This window comes from Bos javanicus, chromosome X (assembly GCF_032452875.1).
Source record: "Bos javanicus breed banteng chromosome X, ARS-OSU_banteng_1.0, whole genome shotgun sequence".
Classification (NCBI taxonomy): Eukaryota; Metazoa; Chordata; class Mammalia; order Artiodactyla; family Bovidae; genus Bos; species Bos javanicus.
Genome location: NC_083897.1, coordinates 135,463,771 through 135,481,306, shown reverse-complemented (window position 1 = coordinate 135,481,306; position 17,536 = coordinate 135,463,771). Strand labels below are relative to the sequence as shown.

Genomic DNA, 17,536 nt, shown 5'->3' with positions numbered 1-17,536 from the left:
ACTTTTCACTTTCACTTACATGTCTCTTATACACTAATCTTTTTTCCACTCTTTCTTTCTCTGCTTCAGTTTGAGCATTTTCCATTGACGCATATCTCAGTTCACTAATCCTACATCCTGCCATGTCGCCTCTGATGCCAAACTCATACATTATGCTTTAAATTTCAGATACTGCCTTTTTCAGTTCTAAACTTTCGTTTTGATTATTTAGACATCCCAATCATTTTAAATTTTCTGTTCTTTCATCTCTTTTGTCTTTATTCTCTATTTAGAATATATTCTGTAACATATTTTAGAGTTCTTATAAGCTAACTTCAGTATCAGCAACATCCATGGATCCACATCTATTTTTTTCCCCTCTTAATTGCCAGTCTTGCTTTTTGCTCATCTAGAAACTTAACTGTGTGCCAGACAGTGTGAATAGAAAAACCATAGAAGTTTCACAGAAAAGAGGGTTTCCCTTTTATTATGCAATTAAGGTGAGTAGCTAATAATCTCAATCCAATCAGAAATTCAGCTTGATCTGGAACATACTGCAAACTTTGTAAGGCCCTGTCTCCTGGTATATTCCTGTTCATAGGTTCTGGAAATACAGATCTCCTTGGCCCTAGAAGCTAACAGATAGTTCTGACTTTCAGAGGTTTTCAGCCTCCATTAGCCTCCTACTTCACTCAGCTTTAAAACTTGGGAAATATCTTTAAGGGGAAACTCACCATGTGTTTGAAGCAATGCTCCTCTCTGGCAGCACTGTACAACTGAAAGATATTTCAGATATTTGTCTTTTAAAAGTTTTTGTGCTAGCTCCTCCATTTCTTGTACAGCCGATGATGAAAATATTCCAAGGTGAAAACTATGTGCCTTTAGAGCCCCTTAATATTTCAATGCCATAAAGGCTGCTGACTTCTCTGTCTTCAAGCAGAAGCCCTTTGCCTGGAACAAGCGTGATCTACAGCCTGCCCTGAGATAAACAAAGGACCGGCAATTATCGAGTCATTTTGGAACAACTCTGTTTTCTGTAATTTCAGTTCATCCAGTCTTTGTTTCCACAGCTCTCTGAATCCTTTAAAATGTGATTTTTGTAGTGTATCCAGTTTTGTCTGGTGGGAGAGTGGCAATGTATTTCATTTCACTGTTAAATCAAAGTCAGGGTTGTCTTTTTTGTTTGCTCTTTATTTTCATTTATAGACTTTGAATTTTATGTCCAAAACTTCCTACCACTCTGAAAGCTTCTTCCAGCATGCATTTCAAGGTTTAGGATTGCTGAAACAACACATATATCCACAAAGTTTACCAACATCACGGAGCTGTTGTTAGTCAAGGTCCAGTTTTATGGATGCACTTTTCTTTTTGCTTTCAGTTGTACATGTTGTTGAAATGTTTATTTGCATCTCCTTCTCCATTAGTTTTTTTCTTTACCATTTTCCCTATTGACATGTTCCCTTTACCATTTTCAAGATATCTTCTCTGTATTGTAGATGTTAGTCCTTATTTTAAGCCATATCACAAATGACATCTTTCCTATGTTGTCTTTTGACTTTATTTTTTAATAAAGATGTTTTGAGTTTTTCTTTGTATGTGACTGAATGTTATGGCTTCTGGACTTTGTGAAATAAATTGATAATCTTTGAAGTTATCCCTTATTTTCATCTAGTTTTTTTTTTTTCCCTTTTTTATACTTGAAACTTTGATCCTGGTAATGGGCACATTCTCCCATGTCTTTTCCAGATGGCTACTTGGATTTCCTAGGATCACCTTTTACTCACTGAAGTGGAATGTTGTCAGTGTACATATTCTTATAAGCATTTGGCTCTATTTCTGAATTTTCTGTTCTGTTCTATTCTGGTGTGTCTATTTGTACACCAGAAACACACTTTTCCTCATTGATATTTTACTATATGGGCTTCCCTGGTGGCTCAGTGGTAAAGACCTTGCCTGCAATGTAGGAAACACAGGTTTGATCCATGGGTGATGAAGATTCCCCAGAGAAGGAAATGACAATCCACTCCAGTATTCTTGCCTGGGAAATCCCATGGACAGAGGAGACTGACAGGCTACAGTTCATAGAGTTGCAAAAGAGTCAGACACAATTGAGTGACTAAACAACAGCAAATTTTACTATACATCTTAATAAGCAGTAGGGTGACTCTCCACTTGCTTTTCTTTTTCAGAATCTTCAAGGCTTTTCTGGCTTGCATATTTTTCCACAAAAACTTTAGAATCAGGATGACTTGTTTCAAAGAGAATCTATTGGTATTTTTATTGGAACTGGGTTATATCCATTAACGAACATAGAACTGACAACTTAATGACACTGAGTTTCTATTTAAAAAGATGTGTCACTACTGATTTTTCTGGAGGGGAGGGTCCTTAGCAGTATTTGTTTCCTTCATTCTGGTCTTACACCTTTCTTTCTAGGGGTACTTTTTTGTTCTTACTATAATTATGCTATATTTGCTTTCTTATATAGTCTCATTTTGTGGATAATGGATTGGAATTAATTTTTCAATACTTGAAAATGAGATTGCTCTTCAGTATTAGAAGCACCAAAGAAGCTATAGGGATGTTTCAGAAACAAGAAGACTGCCTACACTGAGTTCAGCCTATTCAATAAAACACTGTTTTCATAAAATGAAATAATTTCACTGAAGGAGTTCAAGCTATTCTTTTCCATGATTTCTATCGTTGTTGTTCAGTCACTCAGTCGTGTCCAACTCTTTGCGACCCCATAGACTGCAGCACGCCAGGCTTCCCAGTCCTTCACCATCTCTTGGAGTTTGCTCAGATTCATGTCCATTCTATCGTTAACTCAAAAACCTGGGCACACTCCTTGGCTACTCCCTTCTCCTTCTGCTGACCATCTATGCATAGGTTTTTAACCAATGGTGAACATCGGACTCGTAGCTTTTAAAAGTACATACAGCCAGGTTGACCCTTCTGATTCAGGTCTAGGGTAAGTCTAGGCATGTGTATATGTGTGTATACACACTCAACTCCAGTGATTGTGATGCCTCTCTTTTTAAAAATTATTAATAAATCAAAAACTAAGTCCTGTTGACCATACATTCTAAATATCTCTGCCACATACTTCTTCATTTTTACCTTTGCCAATTTTTTTTTTCCTGAGGCAAGCATTTTATTTGTTAATACAAGGATAGAAATCCGGCAATAAATGTCATCTAATATATAACATCTTCAAATAAATAAATAAATAAACTGAAGAGTCATGAGTGGGTGGGCCTGAGGCCTAGGGCTTGGGGGAGCTGCCCCCACACCTCAAAATGCTATTGCAATATAAACTTTGAGGAAATTCTGTGGCTGTGGCTATGGTTGCCCTCCTCAGCCTTGACAACCCACATACTCTGGGAAAGAGGGTGGAGGGGAAGGGTCCTGAAGCTGGCAAGAAAATCCTTAGCAATGTCCTTTGGTTGCCACCCTGTGACACCGACTGCTTTGGTGACCCCTGTGTCTGGTCTGTCCCTTCCACTCTGCTTTCAGTATTACCTCCAATGCAGACCCCACCTCTTCCCTTTTTAATCCCTTCTCTTCCTGTTTCGAATTGTTTCGTGAATTGGATGTACTGAGTTATTTGGGGGTAAGCGGAGCAACACCCATCTAAGGAGAGGATGGCAGCCAAAGGGCTTCATGCCAGAAAGGTACACAAGACGGTGGCCCACTCACAACCCTACAGGCACACTTCCTGGAAGCGCCACTTGAGGAGTTGGGTGGATGCTGGCAAGTAGTGGGCAGGAAGCATGAAGCTATGAGAGCCTTGCACCAATCATTTTGGGCTCCTTTGGGCATCACATTAGGTAGAAATGGGATGGGGCCTACTGCACCTGTTCCCCAGGCCTGGAGGAGTCAGGAAGGCTGGGAGTGGATGGGTCTTATTGAATCACATCCTCTTCCAAGTCCATGGAGGGCTAAAGGCTCATGGCTTCGGCCTCCTGGCTCAATGAGTGTTGGTGTATAGGTTTCTTGTTCCCAGCGTGGGAGCAGGGTTTGAAGGAGGAGGGGAAAGAGAAGGTGGTAAAGGAAGGTCAGAAGTTACAAGTCACAGACCTCCAGGGGCAGGGTGACTACAGTGGCCAGAGGCTGCATCTTCTTTATGACCCAGTTGAAGTCCTTGGCCGAGTGTCACAGGCAGGTCTTCAGCCCCTTCAGCAGCCAGAAGCTGTCCATCTTCTGGAAGAAGTCACTGTGGTCAGAGCTGGGGGCCCAGGTGGGCTCAGTCCCAGGCAGAGGCTGGGCAGTGGGTAGCCCAGAGCTGCCATGACACCCACAATGTCTCCTAGCACACCCTAGAGGCTGGTGCAGAGGTGGGCCCGGCTGTGGCACTGCTTGAGAGTGATGGCCTTGAGGGGGAGGCCACTCAAGTAGCACAGGTGCTGGCTGCAGGCTTCACAGTTCTGGGTCAGCAGCCGTTTGTCCTTGCGGTTTCACCGTACCTCCAGGATGACAGAGGGCCTGAGCAGAGTCTCTGCCCCCAGCTGAGGTGTGTTGAAGTCAGGCTCGTTGAAAGGGAGGACTCAGGTAGTTCAGAGGGGTGCCGGCCAAGCTGTGGAGCTGGTGTCCAGGTAGCAGGTGAGATCACAGGTTTTCCAGATGGAGAGGCCAGGCCCTGGGTTTTCTATGCACATGAGGGCTGGGTGGGGGTGGGAGTGGGGTGGCGCCAGAGCAAGGTTCACAGGCATGTGAGCATCCCCAGTGAGTCCCCTGCCACCAGCTCCCCAACATGGACAGCCTGGTGGGCTCCAGCCAAGCAGGAAGCAGCAACTCCTGCTGCCTGGCCCAGCCCAGCCCAGCCCGGTTCAGTTCTACTTATCCCAATTTAAACCAATACTTCATCATCTCATGCCTAGACCACTCTAGCAATCTCCTCATTGCTACTCTTCAATCTACTCTTTGTCTCTTATAATCCAGCCTCTAAACAGCTAACAGGGCCATATATGTAAAAGAAAAAGCAGACTGTGCCACATGCTCACATAAATTCCTTCAAAACTTCCCATTTATGATTCCTAAACACTGATCCATTGACAAGTGCCAGTCCCTAAGTTTCCATTGGTATGTTGCACAATGAGATTGAAAACAATTAAGACAACATGGTGATTTGTTTTATGAAACTAAATTTATTCAGTTTAAATAATGTGCATTCCATGATTATATTTTTAGCATCAGTATATTCTGTTCTACAAAATGACACAGGTGTGGGAGCCATTTTTAAAAACATTCATTTTTACATGGTAAAACAAAAAGATATCAATTCCATGCTAGTCTCCACAGTTTTGAAAATTACACCCACTCACATGGAACAAGGGACTAGTTCAAAACTGGGAAAGGAGTATGTTAAGGCTATATATTGTCACACTGCTTATTGAACTTATATGCAGAGTACATCATGCAAAATGCCAGGCTGGATGAGCACAAGCTGGAATCAAGACTGCCAGGAGAAATATCAATAACCTCAGATATGCAGATGACACCATCCTTATGGTAGAAAGCAAAGAGGAACTAAAAAGCCTCTTGATGAAAGTGTAAGAGAAGAGTTAAAAAGCTGGTTTAAACCTCAACATTAGAAAACTAAGATCATGGCATCCAGTCCCATCACTTCATGGCAAACAGATGGGGAAACAATGGAAACAGTGATAAGACTTTATTTTCTTGGGCTCCAAAATCACTGCAGATGGTGACTGAAGACATATAATTAAAAGACCCTTGCTCCTTGGAAGAAAAGCTATGACCAACCTAGACAACATATTAAAAAGCAGAGACGTTACTTTGCTATCAAAGGTCTGTTTAGTCAAAGCTATGGTTTTTCCAGTAGTCATGTTTGGATGTGAGAGTTGGACTTCATAAAGAAAGCTGAGCACTGAAGAATTGATGCTTTTGAACTGTGGTGTTGGAAAAGACTCTTTTGAGAGTCCCTTGGACTGCAAGATCAAACCAGTCAATTCTAAAGAAAATCAGTCCTGAATGTTTATTGGGAGGACTGATGCTGAAGCTGAAGTTCCAATACTTTGGCCACCTGATGTGAAAAGCCAACTCATTGGAAAAGACCCTAATGCTGGGAAAGATTGAAGGTGGGAGGAGAAAGGGACAACAGAGAATGAGATGGTTGGATGGAATCACTGATTCAATGGACATGAGTTTGAGCAAGCTCTGGAAGATGGTGATGGACAGGGAAGCCTGGAGTGCTCCAGTCCATGGGATCGCAAAGAGTTGACATGACTGAGCAACTGAACAATAACAACTAGTCACATCTGTAACAACTCTACTTCCAAACTAAGTCACATTCTGAGATACTAAGGATTAGGACCTCAGTCTATCTTGGGAAGGGCGGGGGAGGTGAAGGGAGGACACAATTCAATCCATAACAAATGCCTACATAAAATCATTTAAATAGTAGTTTAAAATCATTTAAACAGGAAGCAGGTAAATCTCCCTTTTATAATCCAGGCCTGGGCCAATCAATACAGGATATTCAAATGACCACAGGCCATTTCAGGGCTGAATGTGGGCAGCAAGACATGAGGAGAGATTATGCTTTGGAAAAGAAGGTTCCTCACTCTTCTATAAGCTTCCTCCTTCTGGATGGACTGGTGTGTGAAGATGTACACCTTAATATACTGCTGAGCTGCTGAATCAAGCTATCTCAAGCCAGTTACAGTAACCATGACATCTCCTCCACTGCTAAGTTTGTTTTGTGTTGGATGTTCCTTTAATAGAAGACCTAACGGATAAAAGGTGTCACGTGGAATTGTACAATCATTGTCTTTCCATTGTTTCAGTATTTGGCATAATTTTTCATTCTTTGGAATGAAAGAGAAGATACCCTTCCACAATGATTCTGGATATAAGGCATGGAAGATAATCTAAATTGGGAAATGTCAAAGAAGAAAGTAAGAGTAAGCTAATGTATTCTTTGGCTTTCCTTTCATCACCAAAGCTGTTGAGACATAGATAACGCACGGCAATACTTTTGTGTAGAATCTGTACCAGTGGAAGCACAATACCAGAGATAGATGACTTTGTAGTTAGCTAACCAGAAAACACAGTAGACTGTGAGGATTTTATGGAAGGACAATAAGATATCTGAAAACTTGAATTTCCCCCAACACAAAAGTCCTGACTTTAACAATACCATAAAGTTGCTTATCACCTTGCCTTTCAGAGTATGGTCCATGAACCAGCAGCATCACTATCAGCCTTGGGCTTGTTAGACATGCAGTCTCAGGCCCCACCCAAGACCTGCCAAGTTAGAATGTAGAGTTGAACAAGATCCTCAGATGATTTGTATGTACATGAAAGCATGAGAAACAACGGCACGTTACATTATGAAGAGAAAGATGACAAAGAGAAATCTGTGAAGCTGTGCCCCCTGAAACAGTCAAGCTGACTTTCTGCTTGTTGTAAGGCACCAGCTCTGGCTGTATATCGGAATCACTGGGGGAGATTTTAAACTGATGCTAAGGCCCAAGGCAGAACCCAGACCAACTGCATCAGAATCTTTGGAGTGAGGCTTAGGGTCAGCATAGCCCTAAGAAGTCCTTAGGTGGTTCTTAACAACATGGCTGAGAATTATTAGTGTACAGCAAGGGCTAGGAAAAGGAGGACTGAGAATTCATGCTTAATGAATATAGTTTTAGTTTTACAAGATGAAAAAGTTCTAGCGATCTATTGGGCAACAGCATGAATATACTTAACATGACTGAACTGTACACTTAGAAATGATTACGACGGCAAATTTAATATTATGCACTTACCACATAGGTAAATAATTCAGATAATCAATTTCAATTAATCAGTATTTCAAAATTGCATGATTTACATGTTTTAGATCCCTTCTTACTGTGCCAAATGCTCTGGTTTGAACTTCTTTCTTTGTGTATATGTAACTCTCTGAACATTTTCTTTTTCATATTTTTTTAAATAAAGTGTTTTTGAAAAATTATTATATTTATTTTTGGCTGTGCTGCGTCTTCGTTGCTGCACATGGGCTTTCTCTAGTTGCAGTGAGTGGGGGCTACTCTCGAGTTTGTTTATTCAGCCGCACCAGGTCTTAGCTGTGGCACGAGGGATCCTCTAGCTTCCCTGAAGCATGGGAACTCTTAGTTGTGGTGTATGGGATGTAGTTCCCTGACCAAGGATGAAAGCTGGGCCCCCTGCATTGGGAGGGCAGAGTTGTGGCCATTGGGCCACAAGGGAAGTCCCTCTCTGGCCCTTTCTTAATGGGACAGCAACATGTCTGGTGGATGATCCCTGAATCATCAGGCACAATACCAGTATATGATAATACCACTTTAGTCCACAACCACCCCAACAAGAATATCCTTAGTTTATCAGATCCCTAAAGAGTCTTGTCATGCAAAATGAAGAACTCATGCTTTCAAACACTGTCCCTATTGGGTACAGTGCCCCGGAAGGGTATTCCCATAAGACCCCAGGAATACTTTTATGAATTAGTATAGCATAGAGCTCTGTGCCACTGTCTCTCCCATTAAGACTGCAAGTTTTTTCCAAGCTGCAAAGAGTCATATTTATCTTTAGATCCCTAGCAGCTACTTATACACTTGAGCAAGACATGTATTCAATGAAATATCAATAAACCCACATGACTAGATGAAAGAGCTCCACATCCTCTTCCACTTCATATACCACTGATATTTTGAAAGAGACAAAATGTTTTCTATAGGCACATCATTGGGAAGGATTAGTGCACACAAAGGATGAAAAAAGAAAATAGAATCCCACTCCTTTTCTTCTCAAGTGATGTACTAATGTGGAATAAAGACATTATGTTTTCTAAAAGAGCTAAGTTTTCCTGGAATTCCAAGCTCTACGGCAGTGACTACCAGCCAATGACAAACACTCCAGAGAATCTCAAGACTTTCTAGAGAGGTCTCAAAGAGAAGTTATTTAAGGATTGTTTAAAGAATTGACACTTTCATTTAAGAAATTCCCAAATATAAATTATTATACAATAATTCTGCATAGTTATGGTTCTAACAAAGACAACTGAAATGAAATAAAAAATAGAGAGTCAAGTATTTAGATAGAGCTGAAGGCAAGTCAAGAGAGAAAACTTGGCTGGAGCCAGCAATCACCTCTAAGAACTCACCTATTATAGGATTTAAGATAACATGGCCCACAACAAAGGAAACCATGATAAAATGAAAAGACAACCTATTGAATAGAAGAAAATATTTGCAAATGATATAATTGTTAAGGGGTTAATATCCAAAATAAATAAACAGCTCATATAACTCAATATCAAGAAAACAAACCATCTAGTTAAAAAGTAGGCAGAAGACCTGATTATACATTTTTCCAAAGAGGACATGCAAATGGCCAACAGACACCTGAAAAGATGCTCAAAATCACTAATCATTAGAGAAATGCAAATCAAAACCACAATGAGATATCACCTCACATCTGTCATCACTTCTACCATTACCTCACGTCTACCATCATAAAGAATAAAAATAATGTTGGTGAGGATGTAGAGAAAAGGGAACCCTTGTACACTGTTGCTGAGAATGTAAATTGGTACAGCCACTGTGGAAAACATTATGGAGGCTTCTTAAAAAATTAAAAATATTCATAGAACTACCATATGAGCCAGAAATTTCACTCCTGGGTATATCTGGGAAAAAACCAAAACAAACATTGGTTCTAAAAGATACATGCATGATTATTCAGAGCAGCATTATTTATAACTGCTAAGATATGGAAGCAACCCAAGTGTCCATCAACAGATAACTGGATAAAGATGTGGTATGTGTGTGTGTGTGTGTGCGTGCGTGCATGTGTATGTGTGTGTGTATATATATATATGGACTACAACTCAGCCATAAAAAAGAATGAAATAATGCCATTTGCAGCAACATGGATGGACCTGGAGGGCACTGTCCTAAATGAAATAAGACACACAGAAAAGGACACATACTGTATGAAATCATTTATACAGTGGAATCTAAAAAACACAATAAACTATATATGTAACACAAAAGAAGCAGACTCACAGATATAGAGAACAAACTCATGGTTACCAGTGGGGCAAGGGAACGGGGGAGGGGTGACATAGGAGTAGGGAATTAAGAAGTACAAACTATTATGTACAGAACAAGTTATAAGGATATATTGTACATGCAGGGAATATGACCTATATTTTATAACTATAAATGGAGTATAACCTCTAAAAATTGTGAATTACTATATCATATCCCTGTAACTTACATCATATTGTACATTAACTATATTTCAATAAAAATATTAAAAATAACATGCCCCACATTTCCCCTGATATCACAATAATATTAATAAATTTATATTTTTATTGGGCTTCCCTGGTGGCTCAGAGGTTAAAGCGTCTGCCTGCAATGCAGGAGACCTGGGTTAGATCCCTGGGTTGGGAAGATCCCCTGGAGAAGGAAATGGCAACCCACTCCAGTACTCTTGCCTGGAGAATCCCATGGATGGAGGAGCGTGGATACAGTCCACAGGGTCGCAAAGAGTCGGATACGACTGAGTGACTGAACTGAACTCAACACTGCTTATTTTTGGGGGGTAAGTGACTGATGCTGTGGGGAAATGGATAATCCAAGGTGAAGTTACAGATGCTAAAGAAGTTTCCTTGCTGAACTCAGGACGATTATGTTGACCTGCAATTATGCATACAGGCACTTTTGTCCCGTAAAGCTGCTGATATCTGTAGTACATAAAAAACTGCATGGTGAGGAGGAGACAGTAGGTGCCTGATATATGTCCAGGAGGGATTGCTGGATCATACGGTAATTGTATATTGTTTTTTGTAAGGAACCTCCATACTATTCTCCATAATGGCTGCACCAATTTACATTCCCACCAACAGTGTAGGAGGGTTTCCTTTTGGGAGGACAGGTTTCTGAGGGGAGTCTCAGATTCCTGATGAAGTGGTCAAAGGAATATGATTATTACAGAGGCAAACACAACTGAATCATGAGAGCACAGCCAAGGGCGTCATTTCCTCAAACTCTGGCTTTTCTAGTCTGTAGTAAGTAGAAAAATTATACTGGAGTACAAAGCTCACTTGTAAAGAGATTATTTGATACATACAGATTAATAACTTTTAGTTGCTTTATAAATAAAAAATAAACATGCTTTTAAAAAATAGCTTTTCTACACATAAACTATTATAATTAAATTCTGTTTAGCTTTTTGGCAGCCTCCATTTTACAATTTAGTTCCTATATTTTCTACCTGGTTGTTCTTTCAGAACATGTCATGGGCAGCTTCATTACATCTATGGACATATACTGCCTCCAGATTTCCACAATTAATCCTGAAATTATCACATTTCCATTTCCAGAAAGTCTGAAACATTTTTCGTTGAAATTTCATAGAAATAGAGCTATAAAGTTCTACTTCAATTTGCAATGGATTACTAAAAAAAGAAGTAGCATATTATATGGACAGCCATAAAAACCAAGACAGTAATAACCTAGCTTCGTGAAAACCCACTTGTATCATCTGATCATTAAGGACAAGCACATCTGAGGCACGCGGGGAAATTAGCACTTCACTGCTGCTAGCGTGAAATGCTGCTTTCTAAAATCATCTTTCTTTCAACTGAGACAGAAACTTCTCACTTACAGATTTTAGAGCAAAAAGGATCAGAAACATTCTTTTTGGCCCATATCTTTTTGTGTCTTTTCCCTTCTCCTGACATTCTCTTATTATTTCAGAATTCTTATTTTTTTCCAAAAAGAAAAGAGAATAAGTTGAATTTTTATCCCTTTAAAATGCCTAATTTAACCCTTTAAAAATCACTTAACTAAAGAGAATTTTCACTTAAATTTCTCAGTCCTTAAAAAGTGTCCCATTCTTTAAGTTACTTTAGTTAGGATTTTACATTTTAGCTTTGCTAAGAGTTGGAATTTCAGATGGCTTAAAGGCATTTTCAACTATTTGAAAATAGTGGCCTGTGAGGTATACTTAGCCTTTTAAAAGAGATGCTTTTCAGAGAAATGCCCAACAATTTTCACATGCCTGTAGACTTACAGTTTCAGAGAGGTTTTCTAATAAAATTGAATTTAATAAGGGTTTCCACCATTTTCATTTTAGTGGTATCACCCAGGCACTCTGCCATTTAAATTTCCACAGGGGCTTGATGTTTACAGAATCTTCTGAATCCTGAAAACCTTGTTTATCTGTTTGAAGTTGATTTTTATATGCTAGGTTTTACTAGGGTGCTTCCCTGGTGGCTCAGCAGTAAAGAATCTGCCTGCCAATGCAGGAGATGCAGCTTTGATCCCTGGGTCGGGAAGATCCCCTAGAGAAGGAAATAGCAACCCACTCCAGTATTCTCCCCTGGGAAATCCCATGGACAGAGGAGCCTGGTGGGCTACAGTCTTCAGGGTTGCAAAGAGTAGGACACAACTTAGCAACTAAACAATAACAACAACAAGATTTCAGTAAGCAGAAAATAATAAAAGGACTATTTAAGTTCTCTAGAAGATATAAAACAAAATATTGTTCCATCACTTGTGTGTTAAGTGGAAACGCTAAGGCAGGATTTCTCCACCCCAGCAGTACTCACATTTGGGCTGGATCATTCCTTGCTGTGGAGCTGTCCTGTGCAGAGTATGAAGTTTAGCAGCATCCTTGGCCTCAACCCAATAGATTCGAATAGCATCCACCTCTTGCTCTCCCCACCCACCACTACTACTTTTGACAACCAAACAGTATCTCCAATTATAGCCAAATGTCCCTTTGCCCATTTTGGGAGGCAAAATGAGCCCAGGTGAGAAGTGTTGCTCTAAGGCAGGCAATTTTATGCATCTTCAAAACCAAAGATTCTACAGTAAGCCTCAATCTTCATTTTACAGAGGAGGCATATAATGTAAAATGAAAAAGTAGGACCAAAGCACTATGGCAGGGAAAAATATTCTAAAATATAATCAGACTGAGAATATAATTATAAATCTGTCAGTTGCTTGGCAGCAAGGTCTGAATTCAGCTGAACTTCAGCTAATTTTAAAGTCATTTCTCTGTAAAGAGCACCACTCACTTTTAAGTTCGTCCCCAACATTTGCTCCTTTTCTCTCTGAAGTTCTTTTCTGTAGAGATGGATGCTTTTCTCTATGTCTGATAGAGCAGCCACATCATCACTACTCTTTTCTTTGCTTACTTCACAATTCTGCACCAAGCTCGTTTCAACCTTCACTAAGGCAGAAGGAGGAGAACCAAGGGTGACCAATTCCTTCTCCAAAGCTACTGCCAAGTGACCAATTAGAAAATCCTCACTTTCTAACTCTAGATATTTGAAGAAACTGTTTATAGGGAGAACTGTGCTGAGATCATGAAGGCACTGGAACAAAACTGTTTGATTCCTGGAATAAAAAAAAATCAAACACAATATTACAAAACTTAGTGCAAAATGGTCATGTACAACATATTGTAATAATCAGTTACCATTCATTTCTACATCCTCTAGTAATGAATAGAACCTATAATGCATGCAGGTGGTCACTGATACGATTCAGACAGTAGTAATCAGATACAGTCAGCCCCATGGTTGGTTGAATCTGTGGATATGGAACTCATGGATATGGAGGGCAGACTGTACTAAGCCAGCTTATAAAAGGAACTTCAGCATCCATATTTTGGTGTCCATCACGGTCCTGGAACCAATCCTCTGTGGATACAGAGGAACAACTGTATATATATCCTAGCCAATTCAGTTAGTACTGACTAATAACCTGATTAGGCTGCTTCCTGATTAAAGTTTTTCTCTGAGTCATAAAATCAAAATTATATTTGTAAACTTTCATTGTGGGAGAGCAAAGGGAAATCCTAAAATTATTACGCCCTACCTAATCAACCCCACCAAAAAAAAAAACAAAAACAAACATAATTAAAACGGCTTCAGTTTCCAAGTGAGACCACCTGTTTATTCACCTTGTACCAGGTGATGACCTGGACACGTCCTACAATGGCACAGAACACTACGGGAGGGATCCCTGTTGAATACACACACACACACACACACACACTTCCCTGGATCGATTCCAATTTGACGTGAAATACCTGGAATAGACTACTAAAATTCCTTCAAATGGTGTTCTTTGTTTCCAATTGAAGAGTGTCCCATAGAAACTTCCTGGCCTTTTGCAAAACCAAATTTCTGGAAATTCTTTGAGGACTTCACACTTCATGTGTTCTAAGAGCCACACCCTCACTGAAGTCAGAGCAAACATGGGTGATGTGATTTGAAAACAAGCTCTGTGCCATGCTGCAAGAAGTGTAAAGAGATCTTCCATATGTTCTACGGCAAAAACATCACAAGCGCTGTCATTAAACTCTGTCCAGGATCACATAAAAGGAGTTCTTAAAATTTTCTGATTCAATTAGGTATATGATTAAAAAGGATCCACAAAAATTACCTATAGGTTTCCTCTCTGGAAATGTCAGCACGCATTTCCCACTTGAAAGATCTTCTACACTTAAAACAATTCTGCCACATTGGACATAATGAGCTTCAGAAGAGTTACCATTCTCTCTCATTTGTAGCAGCACAATACAACAAAAATTACTGAATGTTAAAAGTGGTGGAAGAGCTGTTACAGCAGTAATCATCTGTACATACTCTTTCTTCAATGGTTGTTCACAAACAACACTTTCCTCTTTCTCTTCTTTACTATCAACACTCAACTTGATTCTTTTTACCTCTGATCCTACTTCATATGGCACTGAGCTTAGTACTGGTGATGAATTCCGAGTCAATTTAAATATCTTATTTTGACACTTAATAAGTGGAAAGGTGGAGTTAGAGCCTTGATCCACTGACAGCAATAAAGTCACATGATTCAGGGACCTGTAAAAAATACAGAGCTCAGTTAAGTCTAAAAGGTCATCAACCACATGATTAAATGCCTTTAAACAGTAAAAAAAAAAAAAAAATTGTTTATTCTCTCTTTTCCTAGGAAACATCATTTCAAATGTAAAATAGATTTTAAAATTAAGTATAAAAGCAAACATAGTTCCAAAGATCCTGTAATAGCACTTTTCTTGAAACCAGAAAGCAAAAACATTGTAAATACGCTGGATTTCACAAAGGGAATTTTTTTTTAAGAGAAAGGAAAGGTAGAATAATGCCAGTATTTTCTTTCTAGGGTAGATTTTTCACCTTTCCTCTTAAATAAGAGAAAAAAAAAACCCTACTCACTTAAAATATTATTTATTTATTTTTGGCTGTGCTGGGTCTTCGTTGCTGTGTGCGGGCTTTGCTCTAGTTTAGGTGAGCAGGGGCTACTCTCTAGTTGCGGTGGTGCACAAGCTTCTCATGGCAGCGGCTTCTCTTGCTGCGGAACACAGGCTCTACGGCGCAGGCCCAAAATAGCTGTGGCACACAGGCTTAGTTGCTTCCCGGCTTGTGGGATCTTCCCAGATCAGGGATCAAACCTGTGTCTTCACTGGCAGATGTATTCTTTACCACCGAGCCACAAGGAAAGCCCTCTATTTGTATTTCATATGACGACTAGAACATTTAGATTACTATGTGGCATGCATTATACTTCTGTCGGACAGTGCTATTCCATAGATCAAGATGACATTATCATGTTAGAATTTACTTACACCTTCAAAGAAGATGTGGCTTTCACTCCAATAACCAAGCTATCTTCTATTACCCGATACCATATCTTCTCTACTAGCTGTTCTAAATCTTGAAAATTGTCTGATAACTTTTCGTGGAAGGTACAGACAGGATTTTCTTCTTCACCACAAAGAGTAACAAGACATTCCTTATGGAAAAATATGTTTAAATAACTGATTACAAAAATATACCAAATGTAGCAAAACAAAAAATACAATGTAAACCAGTTTTTGGCTGGGCCTTATGGCTTATATATTTTAAAGTAAATTATTATCAATGATACAGATAATACATAATTCACTAAAATAAAATTTATAAAACATACAATTAACTATCTACTTGGAATTACCCTGAATATTCATTAGAAGGACTGACTCTGAAGCTGAAGTTCCAATCCTTTGCCCCTGATGTGAAGAGCTGACTCACTAGAAAAGACCCTGATGCTGGGAAAGATTGAAGACAGGAAGAGAAGGGTGAGAGAGGATGAGATGGTTGGATGGCATCACCGATTCAATGGACATGAGTTTGAGCAAACCCCAGGAGATAGTGATGCGCAGGGAAGCCTGGCATGCTGCAGTTCATGGGGCTGCAAAGAGTTGGACATGACTGACCTACTGAACAACAACAACCCTTGGATCAAGAAGCATGGCCTAACTGTAAATAAGGCTCTGGATACCCAACATAGAGCCAGCAGGGATATAACCTTGAGTCCATTTTGAAAAATAATCTGACAAAATGTGCCCAAGGCATGCTGAAGACAATGCAATCTTTATTTTATCAGTGACTAACTCTATACTTAGAACTGGAAATTTTTGTATGAATAACATTGATTATATTTGTGAAAATTTTCATTTTTTTTTCATTCAAGTGTAGTTATTGCTAAAATTTTCTTCTTTTTCTTTTTCTTTAATTCAAGTACAGTTGATGGTAAAGTTTTCTTCTTAAAAGTCCAGGCCACACTCAGTCATTTCCACACACATATGGACTTATAATACAAATGTAAATAGGAGGAGGAGTAATGATAATAAAAAAAATACACAACACTTACTGAATGCTTACTATGTGTCAGGCACTGTTCTAAATGCCATTCACGTATAAATATGTTTAACCATCACAATAACTCTAGTACCCTACGTTGGTAGTATTATTATCTACATTTCCCAGATGAGGAAAAGTTGAGGCAGAGGAAGGTTAAGTACCTTGTCCCAGGTCACACAGTTGACAAGAGGCAGAGCTGGGATCTGAACCGGAGCCAACTGCTTCCAGAGCCCATGGTGCATATTAACTATTACTCTACACTGCCCCTCTGCATGGTAATTACTGAAAAAAGATATGGGCATCCACATTCTAGTGAACTAAATGTGTTCCTAGGAATTTGATACTTCTGCCACTAGCTATGAGATTTGAGGCAGGGTGTTCACCTGAAACAGAAATTTTTATTACCTGCCAGAATTGCTTTTAAAGATAGCAATGTAAAGGGCTCAAAGCAGTGCCTTGCAGACAGTGATTTCAATGCATTACTTTCTAACCTTTCTTCCCCTTTTCTAATACCTGCAAAATCACTGGGCTCAAGTAGGAAAGGGAAATGGGGAGACCGAACAATGGCTTTCAACAGGACTTGCATGAGGGTCCCCAGGAGATGAGAATAGTAATACAGAAATGCAACATGATGTGCTTCTGTTCTTACATTAATGGAATCATTTTGGGCCAAAATCCTCATGTTGCTAAGACTGAAATACAGACAAAAGGCAAAGACCATTATAAGAATGGTAAATTTTAGAGGAAGTCAGAGTAAGATGTTAAAGTCACCTGAGGAAAGAAAATATGCAACTTCAAGTGTGTCTATGTCCAGCTTGTCTTGATTTATCTGTAATTCAACTATACTGTCTTTCTCTGTATGAAACA

General features: G+C 39.5%; 1 protein-coding gene and 1 pseudogene across 2 annotated transcripts in view; both read right to left on the bottom strand.

Annotated features, from left to right (window-relative positions):
• Window positions 1-17,536, bottom strand: part of FANCB (FA complementation group B) — a 56,266-nt gene that overhangs the window by 14,556 nt on the left and 24,174 nt on the right. The window contains exons 6-9 of one of the 2 annotated variants that reach the window (XR_009734769.1): window positions 15,613-15,779; window positions 14,421-14,851; window positions 14,065-14,302; window positions 12,575-13,367 (exon numbers count right to left, since the gene is read on the bottom strand). Coding sequence is in view for 1 of the 2 variants with exons in the window: in XM_061408122.1 (XP_061264106.1) it covers window positions 12,953-13,367; window positions 14,065-14,302; window positions 14,421-14,851; window positions 15,613-15,779 (1,251 nt within the window). In the remaining variant the exon portion in view is untranslated. Of the gene's footprint in view, window positions 1-5,103; window positions 13,368-14,064; window positions 14,303-14,420; window positions 14,852-15,612; window positions 15,780-17,536 lie in introns of those variants that run through there. The other variant, XM_061408122.1, reaches the window with a different exon arrangement.
• On the bottom strand, window positions 3,731-4,714 carry LOC133242107 (cardiotrophin-like cytokine factor 1; annotated as a pseudogene).